Genomic DNA, 19,662 nt, shown 5'->3' on the forward strand with positions numbered 1-19,662 from the left:
ACATACGGAAAGTGTGCTAATTTATTTTCGGATAACATCAGGAAACAGAGAAGTTTGAGGCAATAAATCCATTGGAGACATTATAGCTTAACTTTCCAATGTGAAATAGAGGGCAAAGCAGATGGAACTTCCTTGGAGTGAGATTTACTTGGAAATAAGTTGGATTACTGTTGTTTTTTAGTAAAATAGGATTGGTGTTAAGATTCCAGATGCTATAGCAAGAGGCATGAGAACGGGTTAGCAATGGTGGATGTGGTAATCTGCCCTTTGCTTTGTTTTTAAGGTGCTAATAGCAGCTTATCATCTACAGTGGGTCACTGAGTTCAGAGATATTTTTGCAAAAGCTGTTTCTGTAGCAGGGTCCCTGCAAGCATGGGCAGCAGGAAGGGGCAGGAAAGTCATCACGGGCCAGAGTCCTGTGGGTCCTTTGTGCCATCAATAAAGTGATGTCATGTATGGCATCAGTTCTAGCATTTGAGATCCTGTTTGTACTGAGACAGTAAACAAGAAGTGTGGAGAAAAGGTGCATCTTCTGTGCTGAAAAGGTGGAAAGACTGTTGTGTGACAAGGAAAGCATTCAGCAGAAAGATAAAAGCCACTGTGGCATCCCTCTTATCAGTTTGCGTTCACCTACTTTTTCTGTCTTGCCAAAATGTAATTTACGCAACCAATATCACAGCCTCCGCATTTGGCCGAGTATCTTAACCTTTTGTTGAGACATTAACAGCCCCATCAAAAGTGCTATGACAGACTGTGTGTTCGACAGGAGGGGAAGTTTGTTACTTAAGGAGGTTAATTTTCATTTTAACTAGTTAGATGATTTATGGACAGATAGAATTCAATTTCTAACCTTTGATAGGAGCAGAAATTTTGTCATTGATTTCAGAGGAAGAGGATCAGCCTTGCACTGTCTTTTCAGGAAAGCACCTGGAGATTTTTTTTCACTGAGATTGTTTTTTTAACTCTATGTGTTGGAATTTGGCTGCTTGAACTTGCAAAATGCATCAGTTTAACCCAGAATCAAGCCATGAAGAGGGAGCAGCATCAATGTGATGCAGTAACCTACTTACAAATTACTTCAGGATGTGTTTTAAAACAAAGAACTAAAACACATCAGCTGGATATCGTGGCTCATAGCTGCTGGCAGCCTGTAGTTAGAATTGGAATAGGTCACCAAGTGAGAACTGTATATCTGAAATATATTTTAAAGTAAATCTAGTCTCTGCAAATTCAAGACAAGGAGGATTTAAGTCCCTTAGTAGTTGTAACTGGTGTGACTGTATCTATTTCAGGACAGAGTGACTCCTATGAAAAGATATATAACTATTGGTTTGTAGATACTGAAGCTACAGGTAGTAGGAAATCCTGAAGATACTTAACTGACTTTGTACTGAAGGAGAACTGAAATGTGGCTTTCTCCTCTTTTTCCCTTGAAGAAGTGCCCGGTCCAGAAATACAATGATTTGTGTCTGGCCTTTCATAAATATACTCAGTTATTTTTCATAATTGTTGTCTAATGGAAATGATTATATTTCATTCTGAAGAACAGGAGTTAGAGGTGAACTTTCTGGCAGTGTTATGAGTGTTAGATACCACATTTGGAGAACGGCTTTAGGCTGAGATTTGCTTCTGCCACAATATTTCCTAGTTTATCTGGGGGCTAATAAATTGTATGTAACCACTTAATAAATTTATTGTGACTAGAGGTAATGGTTTTCCCTTTGCCACCCCCTGACTACAGCCTGGCCTGTAGCAGATAATAGGAATGGCAGTTCTGTAGGTTTTCTGTCTGTTCCATCTTCCCTCTGTGCATGCGCTTTGAGCACTGTAGGGCTGTCTCCTGAAAATTGACTTGTTTCTCTACTGTCGGTAGTATTGAATCCCTTTAAGTTCATGCCCCACAATTTATTGCCATAGATGACTTGATCCTGTAACCACAAAAGTAAATTTACAATAAAACAGAAGAAAATTGAATCCAGACCACCCCTTGAGTTTTCCACTTCTGTGGTTCCTCCTCATCCTTGATCCTCTTCCGAAGAGAGCTGTTCTCACTCTCTTCATGTAAGCAGTAGGAGAACAGCCACTGGCCTCTCTGGGGCTGTGTGACCATCAGCTGCCAATATAAGATTATTGTTTTCAGCAAAATCAGTGCAAGGGTGTTTTCCTTGCACAGTGAGAAGACTGGGCATGGTCTGAAAATGTGCAAATAAGCCTATCCCAGCCAAGAACTGCGCATGAGACTAGCCTCTGCTGATTACTCCATACGTTCACTATGTGGAGAGAAGCAGAAGCAGCATTTGTGTGTCGGTTTTCGCATGGCTGAATGTGGAGAAGCTCTGATCTGAAAGAATAGGGACATTCATGGAACTGTAGAAAACTTCTGCAATGTTGAAAAGGTCTTATTAGGAAATCTTGTTCATCCTCATGCTGACTGTGATTCTGTTCCTGAATTGTATTCTCTGGAGCTTTTAGTGTGGTTTTTAAATGAGTCAAGTGATGAGACTTCAGTATTTCCCTTGGAAAGAAAACAAAAGCTATCCCACAGGGAAGGAAGGCAGATTTCCACTTAAGATGAGCCTTCTAGGAGGTGTTTTAATTTACAGCTTTAATCAGAGATCTATGACACACTTCTTTTTCCTCTCTTACTGATGCTCTGTTGTTTTGCTTTTTTTTTTCATCTAGGTTTGATGATTCCAGTCTTTTGTGTGGTGGAGCAGTCAGACGCGTCTCTTGAATACGATAATCGAGAAGAGCATGCTGAGTTCGTTCTGGTTCGCAAAGATGTGCTCTTTAGCCAGCTGGTGGAGACAGCGCTCCTGGCTCTGGGGTATTCCCACAGTTCTGCAGCTCAGGCACAAGGTATTCAGTCAAGTTCTTTTTCCCCTTTTCTGCGCTGGCAGAAGACAGCAACTGAGGTTGTTCAATGTAAGGAGAAAGCAAGAAAATTGGTGGCAAATCTTGGAAGTGGTTATACCAATTGTGTTGACTGCTTAATCTTGAAATAGGTGTACAACAAGCCCTACCTTGTTAGCCTGCCTAGAAAGCATTAGCTGGATCTTGCTGAAGTGTGAAATATGGTGATAATGATTAGTCAGCATATTCATGACGCATTTGTTCTGTACCATGGGGCATGTTGCAACTTCAAGGAAGTCAGCACAGAAGAGCTGGATAGAACCTCTAGGGGTACAGCTAGTGGGTATCTAGTATTCTTCTTTGTATCAGGGCCATTTTGAACAGTTTATTGTAGTCTTTCATTTTTAAAACTAAACATTGTATATAATGGTTATATATATACATGCTCTCTTTATGGCAAATAATTGTGGTGCTAAGTGTTCAGGCTGATTTATTTGTTTTCACTTACCTACTGTATTGCTGCAGAGCCTGAGTGAAGCTCTACAGTCCCTTCTACTTCAAGATGATTCTCCAGTAGCAGCAAAATCTTAAAATAAACAAAGCTTTCCTCTCTCTACCCAAAATACCATCTTGAAAAAAAACAAACCTAAAATCCTAATCTTGAGGGGGACAGGCAGGAGGTGGTGTGTTGGGAAAAATCTTTCCAGAATGAACTTTGCATTTCAACAGGCCTTTTTATACTAAACAGGCTACTTCAGTGCTTATTCTTTTGGATGAGAAGCCTGTAAGTTTCAGTTTCATCTCCATGTCACCAATTAATCCTGTGCACTTTTAGAGTAGTTTAATGGAAGCTTTGCCTGGGGATTTGGATTTTATCTGTTGGTTTTAGTTATTTTGTATAGCTAGGTGTTTGAATATATGAACAGAGGGAGCAGCGATGATATTGAATCCAGGAGATCCAGACAGTGGTTAATAGCACAGGCTCCTTGTACAAACTTCTTCCCAAGCAGGATGATAATGATTCATTTCCTCTGTCAGCCTCTGCTCTCTGAGAGAGGCTCAGGTTCTTTATACAGGCAGAGCTCATGCACATGTGTTTATTTACACAACACGGTAATAGAAGCTCTGCAAGAAGGTAGTTGTTTTGTTTTTTAATGTGAAACATTTCATGTCATTTTAGGGACACTTTTTTCCTGAATGTAAAATGTCAGCGTATCCCACTGTTTCCATCCTGGTGAGCCAGCTTCCTGTTTGACAGCACTATCCATCTCAGTTAACGCAGTTGCTCAACGTGTTGCGAGCTAACATGTGGAACACGCTGCATTAGGTGGCCAAGATTTGATTCTTGGCACTTACAAAGGGGAATGGGCTTTGTAAGAAACCTGCTCCAAGGAGGCATGCTATTCAGTGCAGTGATCCACACTGGCTGAGCATCTCACTTGGGGGAACTTTGCTTTTGCAGCATCTCTCTGTTGTGAGAATAGCAAGGAGAGACAGATTGACTCACGAAAGAAATTAGTCACTGTGCAGGGAAGAAATGACCACTGCGTTTTTGAACTACAGGCTTTGACAATGAGTAGGTTCAGATACTAATCTGCAGCTTGATGTGTTGCTTGAACAACTTGTCTAGAAAATAAAAAGTGGAATCTCTAATTGTTGTAATTAGTCTAAAAGAAAATACTTTGTCATTTTTGTCTTTAAGGCAGCAATTACCTTCTACTAGAAAACATCAGATGGTATAATACTTAGAAATGACAGAAAATACTTTAAAGATCCATCAACTAACAAATCTCTTACTTGGTCAGTTTATTTACCATCACACTGCAGGACCAGTTCTCCAAAGTCTTTTATACATCCTGGGCAAATACTGCAGGTCATGCTGATTTCAAGATGTGAAGCTAAAGTATGCAGCATGTGTTCTGTAGTATCTTGTTTCTGTGCTCACTGTCTGCAAGCTGAGAGGTGAGGTACAGGCAGAGACAGAGTGCTAATAGATCTCTGAGAGTGTTTAGTTTAATGAGAAAATTTATAGAATATTGGGCTATAATCTGTCAACTAGGGTTGACAGAAGCATGCTGCTAATTTGTTGATGAAAGGATTTATTTGGGAACACGATTTTCTGATATTAAAAAGAGGGAAAAACCAAAAGCTATTTGCTTTATTCATTCTGGTTGTAGGACAATTCTGCTTTTGTTCTAGTGCTTGGGATTGTTTTCATTTAGCAGTATACATTGATAAACAGTCACTTAGTTCTTTATGCTTTATGATCAGCTGAATTACAGGATCTGCATGAGAAGCGGAAGATCCTCAGGTGCATTTTTCAAAATGGTAAAGCTTTGAGCAGCATGCTGTGCACAGCACTGACATAAGTAGGTGTCCCCAGGTCCTCCAGGGACAAAGTAAATGTGAGCTTGTCAAAGATTTTGTATTATAAAAGCTGTCTAAGCTGTCATGTAGCATGTAATAATTGTCACCTTTTGAATTGGGAAAGTGTTTCATTTCTCCCCCATTTTGTTTTGGACGACTCTGAGAGAAGTAGCAACGTTCACTTCGTCTTGTGGGAAACATCTTGCCTTTGCCTATTCCTTTTAGAACAGGGTCTCCAGTGGCAGATAAAAGAGCTACTTGTGGGGGAAAGAGGAGTTATGGCAGCAGAGAGAATTGCTGTGCAATTTCACACCACCTTCGCTGCGGTTCACCACGGCACTTCTACAGACCTGCTGAGGCTCGAGCAGGCAGTGTGTGCCTTGCGTGTCGGGCCCTGCCTCATGCTTGCCCGCTGTACAGCAGCATGGCAGAGGCTGGGTGCCAGGAAGGAAACATGGCATGGAGGGGTAGGTGGTACATTGCCTCCCTGAGGGGTCTGTGTGCCCAAAGGGGCCCTGCTGCAGGGCTGCCTGCCTGGGCAGCAGCCTAGAGCTGCAGAGCTCCTCAAGGAGGTGATGCCGTGTCCAAGCATACGAGCCATAGGGTGCACACACAGCTGCCACCTGGCCTGGAGCCTCATGTATTGGCTCATGGTCACTTTGCTTACCATGGCTAATTTTCAGTCCTGGTCATTAGGTAAGTTGAGCGGTCTTAGCATAAAAAGTCTTGAGACAAATATGTATCAGGAGGTGTACATGAAGGTGGCCTTCACTGGAAGAAGCTCTTTATTCCCACACAGTTTGGGCAGGACACATTTATTCCACAAACAGCTGGTTGTGAACATTTTTGTTGATGGTGGCGAGAGCACAGACTTTTCCAGCAAGTGCTGCCCTCGTGAAACTTATCTTTTCTGAAAGGAGCTGTGAAAAGTCTTCTGGAACAGCATGGGAATTTGTTAACAGCTTGGCACTGGGGTGTGAAAGTTGGTGGTGTGAATGGCAACAAAGGTTTAATAAACATTTATGTATTTTTCTTTCATCACTTGAGTCTACACCTGACACTAGGGAAACCTGCTACATGTGCATTCCAGAGAGAAAAAGAGTGACGCTTTAAAGGGGCACCTGTTCTATGTGTAGTTTAATAAAATTTACATGCCCTGATGCAGATTGATTTTTTTTTTTTTTTTTTTTTTTTTTTAGTGGGTGGGGTATTCTAACTAGGCTATGCAAGAGAAGGGAACTCGTAGGGGCTACATATAGTATATAGAGCTGAGTGCTGGGACCAATAGTATGAAAGTAGCTGCTATCTGGAGTACCCTGTGTGCAGTCTTCCAGCTTTCGGACCTGCTATGAAAGCTCATTCCCTCCTCAGTGTGGAGTGGAGGAAGAGCAGTGCTAATCTGACACTTTCCACAAGTTCTGCTTTCTTAGAAGCCATGTGAAAAAGAAAATAGTGTGATTTCTTGTAGATATATGTATATATGTTTTTTCTTTTGACCAATTTCCTTGTTAGCTGTCGCGGGTGTATGCACAGAACTGGTGTATGTTGTCTGCAAAAGCTTGCAAAGCTGAATGGACCATCGAAGTTGGCCTGGAGTTTGCCTTCTCCTCCCAGGTGCTTCTGGGAGGTGTGTTGGCATGGTGGTGTGGAGTGCCTGCCCTGACTGCTGTCTGTGGGCACCTTTAGCCAGGCACTGGCAAGGCAGTTGCTTGGGTTAGTTGCTGTGTGTGGCCACTACAAGGAAAGGGGTGTTTAGAAGAGTGAAATGGTGCTGAGATGCCAAGTGGAGCAGAAGGAGGGGTGAGAAAACAGTGGAGGGAAGTTAACACAGAGCAAGAGAAACATTAGATCTTTCCCATCCCTGTTGCTGTAGAGATTGCCAAGCCCTGGTTCTTAAGCAATGCATTGCCATGCGCAGAGCCATTTCAAGATGCAGTGCCTTGTGTTAATGCTTTGGTGGGCCCTCCTCGTGCTGCCTGGTTTCTTCTAGTGCTGTGCACTGACTGAAGACTGGGAAGCCTTGTGGCTGCAGGGAGCTTGAAGGTGGCTGGTCAGAGTGGAAGGCTGGAAGGAGAGGCTGGCAGTGGTCAGAGTGGAAGGTGTAAGACAAGAATGAGAAACAGAAGAGGTTTAAGCATCTTGCCTTGTCATGTGGAGTTGCAGTAGTTGGGCATGGAGGAGGCTGGTGCTCTGTGGGGATAGTGATCTGAGGTCAGACAGCATCGGCCCTGTCCGTGTTGCACGACTGGAGTGCGAAAGAGGAGATTTTTTTTGCTACCAGTCAGTGCCTGGCCAGAGTAGCTGATGGGGTACCACTACCCTAACATGACATGACACCCAGAGATGTATCTCAGGACCGAGTGTCCTTCTCCATCTGCCTCGCCTGGGAGGCTCTGATGTTGCTTACAGCCATGGGAAGTTGTAAGACAGCCTTGGCTTGGCTTTGGTGCTTCTGCAGAGCACTGCACTCTGGAGCAGTAGTGGAGTTGTCCATGCAGTGAGCTGCAGCGAGAGAGAAAGGTGGCTCTCCTGACTGTATAGCGAAGAAACCAAGGCACAGGCATATAAGCGTTCTCCTCTTGATCTGCCCATGGCTGTGGCAGGAAGGAACCCAGACTGCAAACGTGTTATTTTCCCTCAAGGGTCTATATATGTGAGCTCAGCTGTGCTCTCTGCTGTTAATTTGAGGCCTTTTGCACTTGTGGCCTGCATTTAAGTAGTATTTCAAAGCAAAGACTGTATCTGTTTGATATGATAACGTTTAGCGAATCAGTCCAAACACCAGGCTGCTGTTTGTGAGAACGTGGCAGCCTGAATGCTGTGCTCCTTCACTCTAGCTAGCCTCTCTGAGACCAGTGTGTCCATCTTGCCACTTACAGGATTATAACCATGTGTACAAATATTTGAAGGGTGTAAATACCAATGAGGGATTTGCCTAAGCTGGTCCAAGAGGGTAGGGCTCTGGGGCAATTGTAAGGACCTGAGTGAATGATTAGTAGGGCAAGATCCTGTGAAATTTTCTCATCTGTGCTGTCTCCAGGACCACAATAGCTTCCAACTGAATGTCAGGTAAAGGCAGAACATACCAGCTGGGGGATGTACTGAACATCCATGAGCTGGTTTTACATTTCTGTATCAAGAAAGGTACAATAAAACTGTGGTGAAACCCTGCTACACTGTGCTTGATGTATACAGCTAAGTTTGCTGCGGCTGGGAAGACCAGATACACTGTTTTTAACACAAGTGCAAGGTAGCAGTATGGGAAAAATGAGAGTAAAGCTGGATTCAGGTTTCTTCTGTGAATAATGTGCAGTTAATTACAAGGGAGTTATAATCTGGGATCTTCTGACTCCTCACCCAAGTGCCCAGTGTCGTTTGTATGTCTGAATTGTGGCTTCCTGTTCATGTGATCAAAGACCTTCTAGTCAGTATTATACTGCCTTTAATGAATAGGAGAGACACTGGTGGTATAATGACTTAAATAACAAGACAATACAGAAATCAACAAACTAAATGTTGGGTCATTTCCTGGCTCTGTCACTGTTTGCTACTACTTTTTGCTCTTTTGTACAGAGATAGCATAGCGGTCTCGCCTAACAGAGATGTCAGTCCCTGAGAGCTGCTTTGTTTCGCTCAGCTCAGACTCTTGCTACAGAGTATGATCGTCATGCTAAACCAATACATCTTAAAACAAAAAAAACCCACACCAAAATAAATGAAAGAAGCCAACCCAGCCCTCTTTGCATCTCTTTTCAGCAGTTTGGTCTTACTCCATCTATATTTAACAGCTCCTTACCTTTAGTAATCCCCTTTGCCTCCCTTGCTTCTACTGGGGACACTTTTTATGGCTAAGCTTTGCTTTCTTCTCTCGAGTTTTGCAGGTGAATTTGTAAAAGGCCCAAATCAAATAATTTAACAGTAGTATGTGTGAGGGGCACAACTCAAATGGACATCTTTGCAGTGAACTCTGACATGCAATTTCGTTACAACTTGTCTGGGATTGCTAAGCAGACTGGATTTCTTGTAGTGATACTCAGCCATCCAGATCAAAGTTCTCCTTGGAAAAGCTGCTCTTTCTTGAATTGTACATTGCTTGAGTTGCATTCTTTGTCTTTCTCCCTGATGTTTGAAGAAAGTGAGCTGAATACTTCTCAAATATTTATTTCCCAGGCATTTACCAGCAAATCACTGTTTTGTCTACCCTACAAAACTTCATGACAACTGTAAGTGAAACTCAATTACAGGAACCACGATAGAAAGTCAGAATTTAATAAGAATATTGAAAACCTCTTCTGTCTTTGTTTTGGGTTGGGTTTTTTTTGATATGCATTTCAGTGCATAATGGACACCGGGTTTGAAAAACACAGGTTCAGCATCTCATGCCATTTCAATTCTCTTTAACTCTTGCTTGGAACTCTTAAGAAATCTTATGTAAAAAATAAAAAAAGAGGTAGAGGTTGATGCTGCTTGTATTTGTAGGGTTTACTAAAATTAGTGTGGGTTTTTTTTGTGGAAAATGTGACATTTAAAGAAATGTTAGGATGTCATATTTGTGTATATAAAAATGGAATACATTTTATATTTTACTTTGTTTTATATATATAAACACATATTTATAGTTTATAGTATTATAGTTTAATCTAGAATATAAACACACGTATTTTTGCACATATACATATAAAATATATATTTATATAAAAAGTATTATATATATATGGAAACAAAAGATCAAAACCCAATTAATAAACCAACCTTTCATGTTACTTGTCACCCTCATTCTCCATCTGTAGTGTTATTTTAAGTAACCTCATTATCCCAACAGCATAAAGTCTACTGAATACTTGATTCTTTGAGAAGCTCACTGTGAAAGTTCTTAACTTCTAACCAGTGGTTGGGAAGCATCTCTCTTTCCTTTTCTTCCTTGCCACCCCCTCATGCTGGTGTGTGTAAAAGTTGCCACGTGGTATTGTCTTTCTGATCCCAATTTATTATTTACAGGATTCTTGTGATGGAACAAAACCTTTTACAAATAATAATCTATTTATTTAGATGGCAAACATCTGGTAGTATAAGTAAATGGGTAATTTATTAGTATTTGAACAGCTTAAAACGAGGGTAACCAAAGGTAGCCCTGAACAGCTCAGCATTTCTGATGGCTGCTTTCTGTCTCATTTGCAGTTTGTGACTGAGCACAGCACCGCTCGTGAGCAGGAGAGGAGGCAGGGGTGGAAGGAGGGAGCGGAGTGGACAGGGCGGGCTTTGGCTGTCCCAGTGAAAGACCCTTTCTTCCCTTCGTGTCTGTGAGACTTGCATACCTGCAATGGGAGTTTGAGGCCAAGTGGTTTGAAATGCATCATATTTTTGTGACGGCTCCGGGGGCTCTAGGGTGCTTGTTGCAGTGGCATGTGTGTCATTTGTTTGTTCCACGGTCAAAATGGATCAAACTCAGACTGTGCTAGGGGTAGAAATCATTAAACCCTTTGTTCCTCTCTCTCCCTGTTTGTTTCTGAGAAATATTGCTAAGGCCGTAACAGCAAATCGGTGCTTCTGTGTGATGAGGGCTGTATTCTTTAGCACTTTCCATTCACTTTGCATTGCAGGCTGCGTGCAAAAAGATAACCCTGCAGGACAGAAGTTTCTTCAAGCTTTGTGCTCTTCAAGGAAAGATTTCACATATTTGGCCAGTTTTATAAACCAATGAAGAAATGCTGGGGAAATGGAGCCACAGGATTTTTTTGTGTTGCAGCAACCCTTATAGTAGTTGGGGTAAAATAAAAATCAAGTTCACTCCGAAAGGCCTGTGTGTACTCAATTAAAAACTTAGACCAGCGTATAATAAATTCTGATTTTTCTTGGCCCCCTTCCCAACCTCTCAGCTAAGCCCACAAGCCCATGAACCACTGGTATTTTTGAGGAAAATTTGGGAATGGTCTTTATTAATTTTAATTTAAAATAAATTTTTGTTGTCTTTTTCTTGCGTGAATCTGATAATGAAGTAGTGCTGATTTAAAAATGAGAATAAATTAGGTTAGGCTGGATCTTCCCCTTTCCAGAGAAGGAAAATGTGGTGCAGTTAGCAGCCTGTTAGCTAACAAGCTAAATATTTAAACATTCAGTAGTATGAGGACAGCAAAGCCTGGTGGTGGTTAACATGTTAGGGTAGCTTTTTTTGCCTTTTTTTCTCCCCCTTTTCTTTTTTAGACATTCTTGTCTGCTGTGATATTTTTTTTCCAGTCTCTGCTCTAGGTAACCAATGTGGCATGAGGGGATGCTTTTTGCCTCAGCTGCAGATTGCCTTGCCCCATCTGCTTTCCCCACAGGGGCACAAAGCTGAGCTCACCTCCAGCCACTTCTTTCTTTAACCTAGCAGCGGCAGGGGCTCATCCCTTGGTTTGGCTTCTGCTTATTGGGAAGCACATCCCAACTTTCAGGATCTCTGGTTTGCCTTAGGCATAGTTTCCCCTATGCAGCATTTATGATGGATATGCTGCTGGAGAGAAAGCAGAGCTCTTTCTGCTGGATGGTCTGTCTGAAGTCCATTCATCATCAGTGCCCTGGTCTGGATCTCTATGCATGTGTGAAGGGGAACTGGTTTGATCATGTGGAGAGCAACGGGTACTGTCTTCGTGGTCCCTTGCGAGCTCGTGGTGTAAGGCAGTACTTCTCTGTCTCCTTTAACCAGAGATAAGCTAAGCATGAAAACCAGTGTTTTGAAACTGAAAACCTAACAAAGTTAGAGGAGGAAATGTGAAGGGGATAAACAGAGTGTTTCCTGGTTTAAAAAAAAAAAGAGAGAGAGAGCAAACACACTGATGTGATCTGTGTCTGATCGTCTCTTTAGGAAAGATCCTTCTGGCGTTGACAGCAAAGAGTCAATTCGGAGGGTTTCTCACTGTGGCGTGTGAGCATTGTAGAAAGGACTGAGCTTTAATCCTCCTGGTATTTACTGGAATATAAATTAACCTGTCAGTCAGCAACTGTATTTTATGTTTGCATCTTTTCATACCAGTTCAATTTTACAAGGGCAGTCTGCCCTCCTGCGTTGTTTGTCATCGGGGGTCTGAAGGAGATTAAATGGCTACATTTACAGAATGGAAAAGGATGAGCAAACGACAATGCTATTAGTGACCTCCTTTTGCCTGCTATCCTACTCACTGGAAACTCACTCGGAGAGTACCGATGAAGGTTCAAATTCAAGTTGAGGCTGAGAGAAGTGGGTGTGTATGTCCTCGTCCTGTCCGCTGAGCTACTTGGTTGTTCCGGGTGGGTGTGTCTTCCTCTTTGTACTGATGTGGGGCTTATGGAGAATTGCTCATACTTTGTCTTCCTTTTGACCAGTGAATACCTTTGATTTATCCAGACAAATTAAAAAAATACATGTTTATACAGGTGTGATTAAAAAAAGGCATTGCGTCAGGTTGAATGAGATGAGATTGGGGTATTTTTCCCTGGGTATTTCTGGGTGATTCTACTTTCAACTTTATTCCAACAGAAAAATAATTCTTCTAGGATGAAGTAGCTGTCTATTAAAAAATAAAGCTACAGTAATCCCGCAATCTGGGGTCTGTGTTGTATTCTGTTTTCACTCCCCAGTTTTGTATGCTCAGCATCTTTGACTTCACCTGGCTGTTTCCACAGTTACCAATAAAGGGTTAAATGCAAACAAGCAAGCTAGGAGGAGAGTGCCTGTGCCAGTGAGGATTCTTAGCTAAATTGCTTTCATACTTTGTTTTTATAATATATTTGCTGCTTAGCCACATTTTGGCCTTTTTCCTTTTCTAACAAAAAATCATTATGTGGGATAGCTAGTAGTTAGTTCCTACTTTCACAGTGGCAACTTCATGCTAAAAATGTCCCTTGGCATAGGGACCGTTAACTGATGGCAATTTGTCTGCCTTTCCGAGTAGTTTTTTTTTCGGCACCAGCTATAGAATTTATGAAATAATCTGGGGGGGAAAAGTGTTTATCTTGTGTTGAAATTGAGGATGGACCAAATGCTTGAGGAAAAGAATATATCAAATAATGAGCTATAGATAATACTAAATCTCTTCAAGACCCTGGAAGGAGATGTTTAGGCAGAATTGTGCGGCAGTCAGCATGAGAAAATTGGCATCTTGTGAAATGGTACCATAGAATATGTTTCAAACGTCAGTATTTAAGTATCCATTTATATAGATAGCATCAATTACCTATTTTTGAATGTTGATGATGGGTCTAAATCTACATGCATTACGAACATGAAAGTTTCTTTTTCTGTGGCGTGAGCATAGAAAACAAGCCTTTTTTTTTCTTAATCTGAAAGCTGTATTTGCTTAAGAGAATGAAGAATGGTATTTTTTTGGTAATATTCACAAAGAATGATTAATATTTTATTGTGGAGCTTTTAAATAAAGGGCTACACATACTAGTTCTTTTTTTTTCTATGATATCTCTGATAAAAGAGCATAGCAACACCATGCATTTGCATTTTCTGATCACTAAAAATGCCCCCTACTATAAATGTGTATGTGAAATTGAGAACCTAATTAAAAGATTAACAGCATGTACAGTACTTTACCCAAAAGACATGTGTTAATTTGTTAAAACACTAAAGATTTTTATGCTGTCTTTTTTGACGCTATCAAAATATTTTCAGTGGAGCTGGTTGAACCTGGTCTCTTTATTATAAATTCTTCTGCAGTGTAAGACGACTTAATTTCATATCTAATTGCATAAGGAATTATAAATTATCTTTTCTAAGAGACCTATGACACTAAAATGCAGAATGAACAAATAAAACTGATTTGTTCTAGTACAAATGAAGATGTATGGCAGTATTTTTATTACAGACACCATTTGTTTGGGTTGAGTGTCTGAATATTTTACAATAAGATACAAAGTGTTCTTCGTTGAGCAGTCATTCTAGCAATGCATCTTAAGGTGTTTTACAACTAATTGCCATGAAATGAAGAAACCCAAATCAACAAAAAAACAGCCCCACCCATAAAATAAAATCCTGTGCAGAATGGGATAAATCTGTTCCAAAGGAAATATGTTTTATATGCATTCATAGCAGCAGCGAGATCTGCCTCTTGAACCAAACATGGAACTTTTCTTTGTTCACCGAGGAAAGACCTGTTGATTTGAAAAGCGTGCTTTATCTTAGAAAAATGTGACTTGCTGTATGTAGAATGGTAGTTTCCAGCTAGGTAAGAGGTACCACAGTCTAGACTAGAGCACGCAGGCAAAGGCTTACAAGTCTGGTTTCTAGTGGGGAAGCACGATTGCTGTATAGGACAGTGTACTGGAAGAGGGCATTTCCCCGATGTAAAGGGAAATGTAGGTCCTGCTGTGGCCCCGTTAGTGCCATGTAACCCGAAGGGATGCCGTGGTGCTGCAGAGTTATGATTTTCTTCCCTCCTGGGGGCTTCTGGAGGAATCTTGAACAATCCCCTTTTCTGCCCCTGAAGCATAACCAATAGGTATTCTCCTTTGGAAACAACTCTGTATTTACTAGTACAAAGTGACGTATTACTTTGAGTGTTACCCTTATGGCAGAACTTGGTAGAAACTGTTAATTACTGAAGATTTGTGTTTTGTAACTACTCTTCATGGAATTTTGTTCTGTCATTGAAAGTTTAAAATTGTTCTTAGTAAATTTACCATTTTGTACTGAACTGTGTCAGTGTTGGTGCCAAGGCTGTTTGAATGTTACTGGATGTCTATTTAACCAGATTAGATTAAACCGTATTACATAGTGCAAAGAAATGGTTCATAAAGGAACAAATTAATATTCTACTGACCTTTTGGAGGTTGAATTAATAAATTTATCACAAGGATTAGTTTGATACTGTATAATAGAGACGTTCTTTTATTAATTTATCCAGAAGTACTTTTATTACGAAGTTGACTGATACAAAGCTGCTTCTGTTAAGATGATTGTTATTCCCAGATACTAAAAGACTGGTGCCAAATTGTCTAAATTCCAAAAGAGTAGTATGGCACTTCATAAAGGCAAGTAGGTAAGAAATGTAATAATTTTTAGCAAGACAGCCTCCATGGTCTGGTTTGAGTGATAAGAGATGAAAACTGCAGCATTTATGGTGACATGTGGATTACACTTTTAAAAAACATTTAGGCTAATAATCCAAAGGGATTTCAATATCAAGGTTAAGGAATATTTTTATTATCATAAAAACGTGAGATTTTTTCTCCCTTACCTTTCTGTAGCTCTGCAGTAAAATTTCATTTTGCAAGGACTTTTTGTGCTTTACAGTTTTGGGTGTGTGTCTGTACAGGAAAGTGGGGAGGGAGAAAGCAGAAAACAAGAGAGAGAGCCAAGAGAGCAAGTGTTTCTACGCTGTTTGTAGTTGCAATGTCATGTCTGTGTGAGGGACAGCAGTGTGATTTTTGGTAGTGTAGTAAGTACCTGCACCATCGCATTGATGTACAGCAACTCCCCTGTCCCACTCTTCTCCCTCCCTTTCTTGTTACGTGGGGTTGGGGTGGAGTTACAGGTAGCACTCAGCTGTAGTATTGCCATGGCACTGTGGTGCCCCGTGGTCGCCATGTGGGTTTTGTGGAAGGAGGGTCTATTACAGAACAAAATTGCCATCAAACTTCTTCAAGACTTCTCCTGAATCTTTTTTATCTGTGTCTCTTGTGCATAAACTCCATTTTTGCATGTAAATGTGAGGGAGATGGAGAAATCTTAGCTGCAGATGGAAAAAGAATCCAGTGTCTTGATATTTTTAAAAAATCCAGAATTAGAAGGAGATAAATTTATGTAGCCTTTGCACCATAATAATGTGGAAAGACCTGACACAAAGCCATAAGGCTTTTTTCACAGATTCAGTTGTCTGGAAATTGTGCAATGCTTTTTAAATGGAATGACTTTTAACAGATCACAATAAATTTAAAAAAAAAAATCATGTTTTCACCAAGGATTACGTGATGGCAGTGCTAACTCCCATGCAGTTAATAGACAGTGTGTACTTTGTTTTCTTTTGAGTGCTTAGCGTTTTGTCTAGATTTTATCTGGCCATGTATCCAGGAACTGGATATGGATGCAAGCTGCTGTTAATTGAACTGTATTTAGATATATTAAAACAATCCTATGTGCTGTATGGCAAGATGTATATCTAAATTTGTATTTGCAGCAATGTAGCTGTAGCATGCATATCCTGTAGTAGATAGGCAGCCCCTAGTCTGCGTATCTTTAGACGCAGAATGTAAATGGTTTATGACAAAATAACTTCCTATATTGACAGAGCATTTGTCTTTTACAAAATCTGTGGTTATTTTCCCAGAGCAGTTGTGAGGTGCAGTTTGTGGCTTAACAGGAAGAAAGATGGAGTATGTTCTAATTTTGGCATAGATCCTTGGCCCATTGAGTCAAGTCTTGTGTTGTAGCAACTTCTTTATAGAGGAAGGCTGGTCCTGGTTTCCCCTGATCTCATACACCTACTGAATGTCTTTTTACATCCAGCTAGTTGTGTGATATAGTATTTAGAGGGAAGAAGATGCTGGCTGATACAAGGAGTGATGAGTTTAAATCTGGAAGTGAAAAAAAATGCCTTATTTCCGTACTTGCTGGATTAAGTCTTTTATATAACATGCTTTATAGAAAAAGGGCTGTATTTGTACAGAAGGAGGTGCCAGAATGCTAATAGAAGTATAGTAGCTCATCTGATGGATGGGACATCTGCATGCTGTTTGGAAACAAAATTAACCCTGTGTGGGGGTATAATACCTAGCATTGTTAATTCTTGACATTTTCTTTCCCATACTTCTGGGGCTCTTGACGAGGGGGGCTTCAGCTTCTCTTTAAAAATTTAATTTGTAGAGATAAAAAATAAAATCTTAGAGGATTCCATCAGAAGCTTGTGAGCATGATCCTGTCTTTGGCATGAGAACGTGGACCAGAAAAGAATCCAAGCATTTTAATTTGCTGCAAACAAAAAGAAGCTGATTGGTAACTTCGGGAGACAGTATTGCTCTCTGAAGCACATTACTTTGCGGGTGTGCAGGCATGTGACAGTGTGATCCTACGTGGGTCTGTGTTGGTTTCAAACACCCCTGGGGCATGCTGTGGCCCTTTCATTATTTCTGAGCCTTTGGCACTGAGTGCCAGTGGGGGATGTGTGGAGGTGGGGAAATGAGAGAACTGCATATTAGAATTCAGTAGCAGATTTAAATTAAGCAGAAACCTCAGTATATTATAGACTTGTAAGGCTATATATACACTATGGCATGTGGCTGGACCATAGTCATGCGCAGCAAACCACTGAATATTATAGGACAGTTCATATGTTTTCTAATTTTTCCCAGAAAAAGAAGAGGATTTCGGTACTGAGTAGTATCTTGTTATCCCATTCCTACTATTGGCAGCACAGCAATTTGAACTTGCAACTAGCAGATTAGGTATTTTCCTGAAACTACATGTACTATTTATTGTCTTACTGATGTTCTGGCAGAACAGCGTAGGGATTGACAGAAACTGGGGCCGAAAGTGACTTAAGGGGGCTAATGGAGTTCAGTGAAGGTTATGAAAAGCAGTTCTTTCCATTAGACATCCTATGAAGAGAGAGCTGGGAAGGGATAAGAGATGCCAAAGCAGGAATTACCCACCATGAACATGGCTTTTTGAGCCAGGATGAGTCTAGGCTGACAATTTCATTTGGGACATTGCTTTCTCAGTAGGAGGAGTTAAGTACAGAAGTGACAAAGTCGGTAGTAGTAGAGATAATGTCCTGACTTCTTACAAAAGTGTAAGGTGCATATCTCAGAGTCCAACATTCCTTGCAATGGTGGAAACTTAAAGGCAGTGTTCTGGAACTACTGTAGTAAGGCTAAAAATGGAACTAGAAGGATTTGTCTTGGTGTGAAGGGTAAGTGAAATGCAAAAGTTAAACGGGTATCCAGTTGTTTGATGTAGAATCCAAAATGAGCACACACAATGCTGTTAGTGTTCATAATTGTTGGTGCTGTAGCTTCAACAAGGGATTCTTTACAAGAATATTAAGCCATGTTTTAAGTTACAGCAGTAGAAATAAAGTCAAATTCTTCTGAAGTCAGTGGAGGTTTTGATTTCCACTGCTGCAATTGAGGGCAGAGGTTGAAACATGATTTTTACTTCTAGATGTATCTCAAGCTACATTTCAAACTTGTTTTATGTGAAGAAGTAAATAATCTGTTGGGAAGCAGACTGGGATCATAGGCAACACAGCTTCAGGTATGTTTATCTATAGGATTAGTAACCACTGTTGATTGTTTGCAAAGAGATTGTTTGGGGTGTTTGGCCACTTAATTTTTCAAGTGGTCCTAATATGGAAAACCAAACTCAATACAGCTATTCTGCAGTGAGCTTAGCTACAGGAGGGACAGGCCAAAGCCATTTTACTACAGAACATTTTTCCTTCTATGAAACCCATCCGTTTGCAGGATGTTTTTTGTTTCATGATCTTCAGACTAGTTTGATTCTTTTTTATAATACATCATAGAAGCTTGCATTTAGGTTCTTGCTTGCTTGTGTGGATACCTGAGACACAGCAACTTAGACTGGGATGACAAAATAGAGATTGCCATTAGGAATCCTCCTGCCTTTGCAGAGTCATGGAGAAAGGTGACCTGTGTCTTCAGAGGAGAGAAGCGTGGGAGCTCTAAGACTGAAACTAGGGAGGCATGTTTGTTTTAATATATGTAAGATTTGACCTGGTTTCAAGTAGTTTTCTTAAGACTGGAGGAAGGAAGAAGCTGGAGAGAGTTGGGACACACATGGAGCCTGAGGTTAGGAGCCTTACAGTAGGCTATGGTGTTGCTTTAGTTGTGTGTGTGTTTGACTGAAGGTGGGGATAGCAAATATCCACCTTTTTGGCAAGGACCTAGAAGTTGGTCTTTAGCTTGACTAATGCATATGTGCATGTAGGAAGGTTTTAAAAGAAGGGGAAAATATTTGTTAATTTGGACTATTTGTGGTTGAAATATAAACACTTGGATGTAATATGAGAAATACAGTAACTTTTTGTTTTCAGAGACCTTGTTAGAAATATTACTTGAAATTAAGATTCATATATTTTGCAGCGGAGCTTTGTTTGTGAGGTTTTAATATAAAAGCGGGGTTCCCTGTCTAACTGCATCTGTAAATCAAGATGATGCCTTCTTTTCTTTGTAACTTAAAGTAAAGGGTTTTGGTTTTAAAGCATAAGGTGGTTAGTACTTGTCTCTAGACTTTTAAATGGTGCACAAATGCACGAGATTTTTCTTTGATTAACTTTTTTCCCCCCATTTATTAATAAGATTGTTATGTAGGAACATTCATCAGAAGCTTTAGAAATTGTGGGAGATTTATGATGTCATATGATGTCATTACAGCAATACTCTGCATTGTAAAACTTCAGAGCAACCACTGCTGTACCAGGGTGAATAATGGAGCATTCATTCACTCCTACCAAATCCCAACAT

General features: G+C 40.5%; 1 protein-coding gene across 1 annotated transcript in view; it reads left to right on the plus strand.

Annotated features, from left to right (window-relative positions):
* The window catches only part of SATB2 (SATB homeobox 2), a 131,220-nt gene that overhangs the window by 17,514 nt on the left and 94,044 nt on the right, over positions 1-19,662 (plus strand). Inside the window, exon 3 of the mRNA XM_086465433.1 lies at positions 2,683-2,859. Within this exon, the coding sequence (XP_086321559.1) occupies positions 2,683-2,859 (177 nt within the window). The remainder of the gene's footprint in view (positions 1-2,682; positions 2,860-19,662) is intronic.

This window comes from Leptosomus discolor, chromosome 5 (genome assembly GCF_034619465.1).
Source record: "Leptosomus discolor isolate bLepDis1 chromosome 5, bLepDis1.hap2, whole genome shotgun sequence".
Classification (NCBI taxonomy): Eukaryota; Metazoa; Chordata; class Aves; order Leptosomiformes; family Leptosomidae; genus Leptosomus; species Leptosomus discolor.